Source organism: Trachinotus anak, unplaced genomic scaffold, assembly GCF_046630095.1.
Source record: "Trachinotus anak isolate AG129_WGS33_773 ecotype Australia unplaced genomic scaffold, CSIRO_AGI_Tana_v1 ptg000001l, whole genome shotgun sequence".
Lineage (NCBI taxonomy): Eukaryota > Metazoa > Chordata > Actinopteri > Carangiformes > Carangidae > Trachinotus > Trachinotus anak.
The window spans coordinates 3,986,741-3,999,651 of record NW_027273852.1 but is presented as its reverse complement, the minus strand read 5'-3'; the positions used below and the strand labels follow the sequence as shown (position 1 = coordinate 3,999,651).

At 38.1% G+C, this 12,911-nt stretch overlaps 1 protein-coding gene across 2 annotated transcripts in view; it reads right to left on the bottom strand.

The window, feature by feature from the left end:
- asic4a (acid-sensing (proton-gated) ion channel family member 4a) overlaps window positions 1–12,911 on the bottom strand; it is a 171,705-nt gene that overhangs the window by 157,836 nt on the left and 958 nt on the right. For both annotated transcript variants that reach the window (XM_071497722.1, XM_071497638.1), the window contains exon 2: window positions 11,123–11,201. In XM_071497722.1, the coding sequence (XP_071353823.1) occupies window positions 11,123–11,134 (12 nt within the window). In that variant the 5' untranslated portion in view covers window positions 11,135–11,201. The remainder of the gene's footprint in view (window positions 1–11,122; window positions 11,202–12,911) is intronic.

Here is a 12,911-nt window from a genome sequence, read left to right as displayed (position 1 = left end):
TCCTGGCCTTTCTGGGTTCACTATTTCAGTGGGAAAGACCTCCATCCATAGATGTCCAATTCCACTTCTGCCTCCCACAGAAGTTGACACCTCACCAGCCAACACCATCCTACCCAGGCTTTGCAGCTACAAGTTGATTCACCCCTCTCAGCAGAATAAGGGGCCAGCTCAGAGGGAAGAGAGACTGTGTCTTCTATTCCTGGTACTTCTTAATCCTGAAGAAGGGAGGTGCATCACATCCCATTCTAGATTTATGTTTCCTCAATTCCCACCTGCAAAAGTACAAATTCCCACACGTTCCCCTCAATTTGACCAGAGGAGAGGTTCACATCAATAAATCTGCAGGATGCTTATTTTCACATTTAAACACATATGCAGCACACAGAAAGTTTGAGGTTTGCATTTGAGGGCATATTGAATAGCATGCCCTGAGGGTATTCAGTAAGTGTGTCGCACCAGCTCTAAACCCCGTGCAAGCTACGGAGTGTTGGCTTATTTGAATGATTTTCTCCACGTGCACCATTATGACGCTTGACTGGCTTGGGCTTCAGTATCAGTCATGCCAAGAGCATGCTATCACCCACTCAGAATTATAAAGTATATGGCTCTCTAAATAAATTCTGTTTCACTTTGAGCTTTTCTGTCACATTTAGTGAAGAAATTTCACCTCACTGTTTCAGAGGGGGAGCATGTCTGTGCGTGAGAGGGCTGGTGGCCTCAGTGATTTTCATCGTGCCCCTGGGATTGTTGAGGATGCAGGATTTCCAGCGCTGGGTGTCCTCCTTAAACCTGGACATATGATCTCATCTCAGGAGAATAGTGAGGGTTTTCCCAGAATGTCTACTGGCTCTTCTGTCATTGGAGAGACCGGAGGTGTTCACTACTGGCATCCCCCCAGGAACAGTGGTAATGAGAAAAACCATGACAACGGATGCCTCGATAGGATGGGGGGCTGTTTCAAGGGGATCGACATGAATGGCACCTGGTCCCTGTAACGCTGGTTTGCTCTTATAAATTACCTGGGGTTGTTGGCAGTGTTCCTGGCTCTCAAACATTTTGCCATTTCTGAGGATTTGTCATGTTTCAGTCTAAATGGACAAAATGATACCGTGGTGGCATGGGTGATCAGTCCCTAGTATGTGTCCACATAGCATTCTACACCATGGATCACCCTTCTTGATCCAGAGCCATCTTGACTCTTTTACTGCAGCTTTGATAATGTTCTTATTGATCTCCTCTTTCCTGCAACCCTCTGATGCCAGGTGACTTTGACATTCATGTTTGTTGTCCAGTAAACCCCATGTCTGGTGAGATTTTAGATCTAGTCATATCATTCAACCTCGTTAAGTCAGTTAAATGAGATACACATTCTAAAGATCATACTCTCCCTTGTGCTTTCTTCTGGTTTCTCCCCAGAGAAGCTAAAATTAGTGGACGTTTTTGTATTTGACAACAAAGCATTTCTACCATATCTACCACATATGTTTTAAGACCCCACTTGGTCTTGGTCACATTTTTACTGCTGACTCTGCAACCAAATTCAGTGATACCTTTTTCAATTAGCCTGTTCCTATTTAAACTTCTCATAATCCAAGTGAACTGTTAACCTCTTTTAACAGACACTGTTGTTTCATTCTTGACTGCGTTGCTCCACTAAAAATTAGAAAGCTATAATCAAACACCCTTCCCTGGCTAAATGATCATACTAGATGGCTTAATGATGACCCCAGAATCTTATTTGTTTTAGTTAGTTCTGTTCTCAATCTTCTACCCTGTACAGATCTTGCACCTAATGGCTGGACAAAGCAATTCAGTTCACTGGGAAAATAGAGCATTTGGTCCCAAATGTTACCTGATCCCCAAAATCTTCCCATTCCAACAGTAATCTTGCTTCACTTTCCCCAGTTTCAAACCATTAACGTCTCAGCAATAGATAAAATAATTTCTGCTTGTGTCGTTGATTTTATCTCAACTAGGATCTTTAAAGAGATAAATCCCTGTGTTGATAATTTTATTTTTTTAATCATTAACAGTTCTCTTACCCCTGGCAAATTGTTTTAAACATGCAATTATTTAACTCTTACTGAAAAAAACCTAATTTGGATAATTACAGACCAATTTAAAAATGATTATTTTTATCTAAGGTGCTTGAGAAAGTTATTTCAGACGTGTTTTTGCAGGATGCCGCATTAAAGTTGACCTTTGACCATTTGGATATATAATGCCATCATTTCATCCTTACAGCTATGAGCTTTGAGTTAAACTCTATCATAATAAGTGTACAAATACATGAGATATGGCCAAAAATGTGTTCTGTGAGGTCACAGTGACCTTGACCTTTGATTGCCAAAATCATATCAGCTCATCCTTGAGTTCAAGTGAATCTTTGTGCCAAATTGGAAGAAATTCCCTAAAGCCGCTACTGGGATATCACATTTACAAGAATGGAACCCGAAAGCATACTGACTGCAGCCCTGGCTTTCAGTGGCACAGAGACATAAAAACAGGCACGAACAGGCACCTTGCAGCTCCAGTGCAATCTCTTCTGAGCATTGGCACAGTAGTTACACTAATCATCCAAGATGCCCAAGAGGCTATCAGAACAACATTATCCATTTAGTTATTTATGACAGTAACTGAAACACAGTTTTAATTATTTTCTTCTGTCTGATCAAACAGTTTATCCATGTTACGCTTTTCCTTTTCTTATCTTATGGGCAAATGCAAGTATATTGTCAATTTACTTGAACTTTTAGTCCTTTCAGCCACCTGGAAATATGCCATTATGAATTATACATGTCCCCCGTTGGTGGAACGCACTACCACTTCCTACCAGAGCAGGGGCGTCCCTCTCTACCTTTAAAAGACTCCTGAAGACCCAGCTCTTCAGAGAGCACCTTCTCTCCTAGCACTACATAGCAAATCCACACTTAAAGAATCGTCACTAGCACTTATTTCTGCGCTATCACTTCTTATCGCACTTAACCTTGATTGTTCCCCTTTTTGTAAGTCGCTTTGGATAAAAGTGTCTGCTAAATGACTAAATGTAAATGTAAATGTAAATGTAAATACAAGGGAGGAACATTTTCTATTTTGCCTAATATAATCTAATTAAAGTGGTTAATGCAGCAAACCCTAAAATGCAGCATATAGATTTGGAAGTTCATTGGTCTTGCAGAGGTGCCCAAAGACTACAAGACATTGTAAGGTTTATCTGCACTGGACTATAAGAATAGACCATGAACTCACAAACCACCACTCAGGCCAAAAATCCACATAACTTCATTTACAATACAAAAACTTAAGAACTTTACTTGTAGAGATGTAGATCTCTTGAAGAGATGTTTTGGTACATCTTGGAGACAGGTATTCTATTTTCTTGGTATTGTTTATTGTAAACTGTCATTAATGTTCCCCACTTTTATTTGAAGTACTGAAGATACTACTGAATGGGTAGATATGATTACCTCACAGGACACTATCAAACTGAATTCTCATAAGTCATTAATATACACACCATCACTTACTCACTATTCAATATTCAACAAAGACATCTCACATTGATTACAACTGTTCCTCAAGCTGGTGGTTAGAGAAAAAAAATCAGTCATTCAGTCAAGTCGTTTTCTTCATTCAATCACCAACCCCACTGGACTTCCTGTCCCTGATCAGTTGGACCTGGTTTTGAAAAGATGACATTTTTTAAGGATAAACTCAAAGTTATTCTCAGGTGACACATCTCTGATGAACAGAGAGGAAGTAATGAAGCACCAACATTTCCAATGGATACTGGATGATTCTGCTTGACCTTGAAAGTCAATGGCAGTCTGACGTCTCTCTGTGCTTTAACAAACACAGATTGATCATTTGTCTAGATTAATTTTAGTTATTTGGGTAGTAAAATATAAAAACATATTAAATTTTAAAAAAAAAATACCTCATCAATTTACAATTAATACCACATAATGACAAAGTGAAAGCAAAGTGTTACAATTTTTTTTTATGTATTAAAAGAGAAAAACTGAAATCACATTAACATTAAGTGTTCAGACCCTTTAACAGGGACATTATAAGGGAGAATCAATCATATGCCATACCAGGAAGCATATCAAGCCAATGTGTTGTTGTCCTGATGCAAGTGCATAGTTGAGGTTTATAACAGTCATTGCTGTGAAATCTTGTTGTGATTGTTTGTCGTGATTTTTTGCAATTTTTCTGTCTCAGTGACCGCTGAAAGTGACATTATGGCTTGCTCCTCATTCATTTAGACAGGGGCCTGGTCTTGCCAACCCGAAATAACTGCCCAAGGGTGTTGCCAAGATGGCTGCCAAGTGGCAAGACTTCCCTAGGAAGACTTTGCCTTTACTCAGTACTTAATTGAAGCACCTTTGGCAATGATAACAGCCTTGAGGGTTCTTGGATATGACACAAGCTTTACACACCAGGATTTGGGGATTTTCTGCCTTTATTCTGTACATATCCTCTCAAGCTCTGTCAGATTGGATAGGGAAGGTCAGTGTACAGCAATCATTCCACAGATGTTCATTTGGGTTCAAGTCAGGGCTCTGGCTTGGCCACTCGAGGACATTCACAGAGTTGTCTTTAAGCCACTCCTGCATTGTCTTGGATGTGTGCTTAGGGTTATTGTCCTGCTTTAAGCTGAACCGGCAGGTGAATCTGAGATCCTGAACACTGTGGACCAGGTTTTCATTAAGGATAATCTCTGTGCTTTGCTCCATTCATTGTTCACTCAACCATGACCTGTCCTCCTGTCCCTGCTCCTGAAAAGCACCCCCACAGCTGGAGGATCTGGAGGCTCTGGAGGCTCTGGAGGATCTCTGAACCATCAGGTTCCTGGTCACCTCTCATACCAAGACATTTCTGACTGTTCACTTTCTCAGGGCAGCCAGCTCTAGGAAGAGTCCTGGTTTTTGCACACTTCTTCCATATAATTATGGAAGAAGTGTGCTCTTGGGAAAATTCAATGCAGCATTTTTTTTCTGGCCTCCCCCAGATCTGTGCCTCAACACAATCCTGTCTCTGAGCTCTGCAGGCGTTCCTACCACCTCATGTTTTTACTCTGATATGCATTGACTGTGGTCAAAAAGTCAAATTAATCTCCTTTCCTAACCACTTACCCTTGACCTCGATGGAAAACACCATGAGGTCAAGGAAAGATGTAAAGGAGAACTCATAAGGACTCAGTAAAAGAAAAAAGAGAGAGAATCCGAAACACAGATGATAAATACTCCTTTCTTAACCACAAAAACTAACAGGAATGAAATGTTGAAATAAGATAACATGAAAGAAGAGAAACTGATTCATTCAAATCATAATTAAATAAAAATAATGAACTGAAGAAGTCAACATATATTATATTCAGACATAAGAATAGTTTCCTGATATGGGCTCTTTTGACATTTTATACATTTGTTTAGAGGGGAAAATAGATCTTTAGTGCTTTACACAATGGGAGGGGATTTAGTAAAACATTATGACGTTTATGTATATAGTGTTTTGTTATGATGATATTGTTAACTACAACTCAGGCAAAGATTTCCATACGTTTTGGATTGTGTAAGAATAAAACAGATGCTCTGTTGATTCTATATTTATGTGGGTCTTCTGGCATTAGCTACTATGGTGCGTCCAATACATCCATAGGTGCGTCACTTTAAATGTTGCTGTGGCAATTGTGGGACAGCATTTTCTTCTTTCCTTTCATAAAGGAAGGTCCAGTGTTTCCTATGCTAACAAAGATAAGATAGGAAGCATTGGAGCTCCTTTCCTTATCATTTAAAGAATTCTAACAGCTCTTTTCATGGCTGCCGCTTAGATACTTCCGGGTCATTTCATCCAGTTAGTAACCTTCCTAAGCAAAACAGACTTTTTGACTGCAGCCTTTGCCGGCTGTGAGACCTTATCTAGATGGGTATGTGCCTTTCCCCATCATGTCCGATCAATTGAATTTACCACAGGTGGAATCCAGTCAAGGTACAGAACATATAAAAGATGATTAGGAGAAATGGGAGGCATCTGAGCCAAATTTCAAGTGTCATAACAACAACAAAAATAATTTGCAAAAAAAAAAAAAAAAAAAACTAAAATTCTGTTAATGCTTTGTCATGGTGTATTGAATGTAGATTGATGAGGGAAAAAAATATTTTTTATTTTAGCATAAGGCATCAACATAAAATGTGACAGGGTCTCAATACTTTCTGAATGTATGTTTAACCTATATTCTCATATCACTGATCACAGATCTCTACAACATAACCTCAGCAGAGGTCATCATGTTAATAGCAACATCGTCCTGGTTGTTATGAAATGGAAGACTGAACGTGTGGGGCAAAATTAAGTGTGTTCCTCATTATTATATTGACAAACACATACGGTTTTAATCAATGTTTACCATAATCATTTCATGTAAGTCTTGACTTGTTCAACTTAACTTTGTTTGTTAACTCTATATACATAAACGTCATAATGTTTTACTAAATCCCCTCCCATTGTGTAAAGCACTAAAAAAGTTGTTTCTTAACTTTGTTAAGTTGAACAACAACTGTTTTGCATCTAACGGCATTCTTAAAAAACATTGTTTACCTGCTTCCCTTTGTGCAGTCACCGTGTTTGCTGTTGATTTAAAACTCATCTAATTAATTATTCAGGGTTATTAATTTCTACATTGAATCTATTTCCTGCATCAGCGATGCCAGTAATGCCTCCCGGAGGATTCTAGCATGCCAAGCTTTCACCTTCTCTGCCTATAACACACTGTCTTCATACCAGTGCTTCAAACAAATTCAATACACACGCGTACAAGCAGACAAAACCACACAAATCAATGTTTCAAGGGCTTGCAGCATTTCGCAAAGAACTCTACTAAGTTAATTTCTGTTTTTGGCAAAGTGCAGGGTTTTGTCAGTGTGCTCTGACAACCGAAGTTGTTTCAAAGATGTGACGCAGAAAGGCCATAGTATGGTTGAACACAAAAAACGTTTTTTCCTAAATTAAATTTCATCATGCTATTGCAGAAACAGTCTTAAATGCTCACCGAAATCCATAGAAGAGGTCCTGTGACAGTTTTTTGGTTGTTCTTTCTTTAGAACAACCAAACACTTCAAGAAAAGCATGTACGTTAAATACTGTATTTTTTCCGTCCTAGTGTTATTCCATTAAAACTGATACCTAGCATTTCTTGGGCACTGAAGATCTGGGCTACAAGAGCCATATAACCTGTGGTGGATGGACTGGAATCACCCTTAATTAGATCAGGTTAGATGAAATGTAAAGATTTCCATGGAAATTAACCAAATTGATTATAACCACAGTCAATGAATATTTAAAAACAAATAAATAAATAATGTGCCAAGAACACATCTTTTAAGCAAATTAGGTATTCAGCAGAGATGTTGTTAATACCAAATATATATATTCAATACTATTATCATATTTCTTAGTGACAAGCTAAGAGAATTGTTTTGTACCAAACAAGGAACAACGCAAACAAACAAACATCGTTTGCAAAAAGTACAACAATGTTTTTAGACACTTGTGCACTGTGTTTGAAGAGGCATCCAACCACAGACTGAACTGGTGTGTGTGAATGCTTTTTATATTGAGCCAGTGGGGCACCTGAGGTCTGACCCCAAATGGTGAAAATTATCTAGCCATCTGACCCACACTGACCAGCAATGGCCATTGTCCATTACTTTAGGGTGAGGATGTGTGAACAAATGTATGATTTTAAAATGGCCAGTTTACGCATATTGCTCCAAAAGTATATATAAATAAATTAATAAGTTAAACAACACAAAAAAGAATGACAAGGACGATTTGAAAGCAAAAACTCAACAGCAGTGTATCTTTCTAACAATGTCTCACTGGACAAAATTCACTGTGAACTAAAATCATTAATAATTTGCTACTGAAAGCTAAGAAAGGCAAAAGTGATAAGAAAATGCAGTGCAGAAATGCCAAAGATATGTTTGAGCTGGTTTAGAAAAATTGCCACCACTAGTTTGACTGACAGAACACTGTCAAATGTTAATTGTCCTACTTAGTAAAAAAAAAAACAACAAAAAAAGTAATATCACCCAATAAATCTTCATCAAATTAGCAGTAGTCTGGATGTACGTCAAATTTCCAGCATAAATAATCAAGGCAATGAATGGCTTTCCTTTGCAAGTAAAGAACATGTAGTGCATCATACCAGCACTTTAAAATAACTAACAATAGGACACAAAGGAAGATAAGATGCTTGAGTAATGTCCCTCACTTGTAAGTCTTTTGGATAAAAGCTTCTGCCAAATGAGTAAAATGTAAGATACAAGGCTGCCCCTCAAATTCTCAAAGGGAAAAGCAGGCTTTTCTTCTACATTCATTCAGTTGTGGCAGCGCGCTACAGCTGTATTTATAGCACTAGAGAAATGTCTTGTACATAATATTCTTTTATTCATACTATCTATCGACAGTCACTTAAATAGTAGTGTCACAGTAGGTGATTCTATTGTTTTCTGTTCTGCACTGTTCATTTGTTGTGGCTAGCTTGCGTTAATATGTGAAGCTACTCTTAAAATATTAAAAATAAATACTGAATTGCATCAACAGATAGTCAAGCATAAAGGACTCTGAGTGGTACTGTACACGACTAACATACATGTAGTTATTGGTTATTGTTTCTTCCCTATAAGCGCAACTAAACTGATGAATTCACAGTGGTTCTTGACGAGACAGATAGACCCAAAGGCCTTTTTGTGTTGTTAAATTATGTTGTATACGAAAAGTAACGGCTGCCATTAACTGTCACCTGCAACACTGTGTTGGGAGAATATTTATTGAAAATGTTTTCAAGTAAAAGAATGAGTCATCTGATGGCTGGCAGTCTGAATAGTATTTTATCACAGCCTGCTACATTGCAGTGGTAAACTGTTCCTCATGACCACTACCAGTGCAGAACTATGCAATGTTCTGTCTTAAACTTGACAATAATAGCTTTGAGTGCTTTTGATAGGATTTAATACTGTTTTTAATGGATCAGTTAAAAAGAAAAAAGGTACCAGTTTTAAGAATATGGGTAATTACAAGGTGCCAGCAAGTAATTAGCTTTAAAAAAAGATAATTGCATTTCTAGAAATTTCCAACACACAAGATTTTTCATAAGTGAATCTAACTCAGAAACACTTGATGGAGGTTGAGCAAAGGTACAAACCACCCAGGGTCCTGATTGTTGTTTTTCTGACTCCATTACAACAAATATAACTGGTTGTATTTGCTGTTGAGAAGCCAGCAAGGCTGTGCTAGTCTAGCAAATGCCTACTGGTTGGTGGGGGCTCCTGCAAAGTGGGTAGGGGTGGGGAGGGAAAATTCTTCTGGGCAAGATTGAGGCAAGTAGTTGAAACACAAGACGTAAACGGATCATATGACCACGTGCCACAGAGGTTGCACATAGTTGTCTATATTGTCCTCATGCAAATTAGTGGTGAGTTAGTAGTAACCACTGCAAATTTGGAGGAACAGGCTATACAATACAAACACAGTAGCTCAGACACAGGTTGAAAGACTCAGATCATAGTACATATTTTATGCTTGAAAATTTGCCATTGCAATTTTTCTTCTGAAGTTCTATAAAGCTAACTACAAAGATTTGGTACAGTCCGGAACACAACAGATAACATTTACATTATTTTATTTTGAAACATCTACATTAAAGTGGTCCAAGGGCCAAAAGGCTTCTGTCAAATTAAGGAGCTCGAACCTTTGCATAAAGTGAATCAGTTAGAAAATAAAAGCTGGTATAATGTGTTTAACCCAGGAAATCCACATACTTACAAAACGTGTATTTGATTGTTTTGTTGTGTTTCTAATATGCAATGTAGAGTAAACACACTTCTGGTGACAAATATTTTTCTCTCAAGACTTAATTGGAGTATCAAGGACAATTCATAGAAATGTCAGTGTAGCCATAAACAACATCTCACACAGATAAACCCCATTTCATCTAAATTAACGTGGCAAGTAAATCCAATGTCTTATTATTGCCTGCTGATAATTTTGAATGTTTCATAAAAATGTTTTGTAAAGTCATAACAGATTCTTCACAACTGTGCCCACCAAAATGACATTTTTTTTATCTTGACATGCACACTTAATATGGTGAGAAAACTCCATTTCTATAATTATGAAAGGATTACATACACAGAGAAAGACAGATGAGGAGACTGGAGGGGACACCAATAATAAAAGTGTGCATGCATTCATGTGCAATGGGAGATGAGTATGGGGTGGAAGGGTGCAGAGACAAAGAAAAAAGGTGGGTAAAAGAGAAAGATAAATCAGAAATTACTCTGCACAAAGGATCCAAGAGATCCATTAATATAAGTCTGCCCGTTTCTCATTCAAACAGACAGCATTATAGAGACTGGGTGATGAAAGTGTAGTGTAGTGGAGACTCACCTGCAAGATTTCAAATCATTCCTCTCCTCTGATGTATCAATTCTAATTTGCATCACAGTAGTTGAGTTATATTTTTTTTTCCACATTTGGTCCATACTATTATTTGTATGTATGCTTGCATGGTACATCACTGCTTGTACTCAGGACATGCAGTAGCATGACATATTTAAGTTTAAATGTCTGAATCAACATCCCAGTGATAGGACTTAACTCATGAATATATCAAAGCCTACACAAACACCTTCTTTTAGACTTAGGCATGCATCTGCATCTAGCAGTGAGATCTCAACTGTCTAATCTGCAGCAAAGGTTTGTTAGATCAATAAGAAATGAGACGTATTTTAATTTTGTGTGTTTTGCTGTCCTTACAGGTGCAGAGGGAACACTAGATGTAAATATAGGAAAAAGCCTCTAATGCTACCCCACAGCTTATTTACTAAGTGCCACAAAGTCAACCAAATACAACACAGCTTTGCTCAAACACTGTAATCACTGGGGGGGTCACACACAGACACACGTCTCACCTTAATGAATACCCACAGTGCCCTCTACTGGGGACAGAAAAATGCACCTTTAAGTTTCATCTTAGACAAGGGTAATGCTGAACAGGAGTTCCAGTTTAGGAAACAGGTGTTCACATCAATAAAAAATGAAATTTTGTTCCTACCTGTAATTGCATTGCCCTGAGCCTCAGCCACACTGAGAAATTGGTGTAGAACTTGACTGGATGGTGAACCTCCAGAGATCTGTGAAAAGAAAAAATAATAAACAACAAGGCAAGTTACATTTTTGTAAATATTTGTTTTATATATTTCTGAATTACTAATCACAACAGAGATTAGAAATATTGTAATAATATTTCATATCAGAAAACCTCAGTTTGTGAACTGAAGACTTGAGTACTATACAGGTACCACAGGACCCACATTACTAACTAGTTGATGTGGAACTGTGTGAGTTAGTTACAGCAGACAATGTCTGAAAAATGAACTTCAGATGAGCTAAATGTTGGTAAATGTGGCTACAGTGGGTAGTGTGGAGGAAACAAACCCACATAGGTTCTGTTTCAGTGGTAAAATTGTTTTCTAGTCACAGTTGAGTTCAATATAGTTATAGTCTAGTTTGGAATAAAAAGAAAACTATGGCAAGAGTTAAAAACACTGGTACTGCAGATTTCTTTGTTGTACACTTATTTTGAACATCGTGGCATATCCAGTAAAATAAGTAATAACACATACTGCTGGATAATGAACAGAACATATTATTCCGACTGCACAGTGTGTGGTCAGTTCTAGCTGAGTAACCAGCTCACTCAGAGGAAGGGAAGCTGATGTGTTAGTGAACGTAACTATTCTTTGACAAGACATCAATATACATAAGTCTATCTTAATGCACGGGCTGTCTGACAGCTGATGCCAGCACAGCAGAAGCAAACATCCCCCAGGATAGGGTATTTCTCAGATGCTTTAATCTTAGATGTACAGAATGTGCAAAATTATGATCTTATGGAAATGATGCAAATAATCACACTGCCATCCTCCATTAGTACGTGACAGCCCTGCATTATGCGATGCATAGCGTTCTGTCCACCCACCACTATTGCATTCAGAATGCAGAGTGATGGTGTGCATGTCTAATAAATATTTCAGGAGGATACATTTGGACCATCTACCCCACTGCATAAATCAAGAAGCTTTCCAGCCCCACATTATCAAGGCTTCACTTGGCTGCATGGCCCTTCTGCTCTCCAGCAACTGTCGGTGGTTACTCATAAGCATCTGTGTGACTATACTTGCATGTCTGTCTGCTCTCTCTATGACTGGAGTCTACGCATCACTATATTAACTTCAATCTGTAATCTGTTTTTTTTTTTTTTTTCTTCTTCAGTGAAAGGCTAAAAAGGTTTATTTCAAACTGGCATATTTCCCATGAATGTGGCTGCTGTGACTCTATGGGTCATGCTAACTTTGCACTCGCCACCTCCGCTGAAGAGGTTCCTGTATACGAGGACTCGTGAACTGGGGCAACAGTTTTACAATTAAACATGATTTTTACAGGAATAATTGTCTAAAATCCAACAAATAGAACTGAGGTCTTAAAATTTGATTTTGACACATTGTCGCTAACCAAGACAGGTGGACCTGTCATAGCTAATACCTTACTTCAGTGGTACAATTTTCCAATTAATCTAATTATGTACATCCAAATAATATGGAGTAAATCATAGCTTTGGGGGCCCAAGGTGGCCTGAGGTCCTTGGGCAGTTGCTGACCTTACCCAGATGGTAATTCAGCCTGGGGTAGAGATGTCCTCCACCAGAAAGTTTCCACACTGTACATTTTACCAATTGCAGTTTGCATGTATACATGTATAATATTTCACTTTTATCAAATCAACCTTACTTCACCAAATGCTATCTCTAAGTTAAAACACAATTAGGTAAGTAATTTACAATA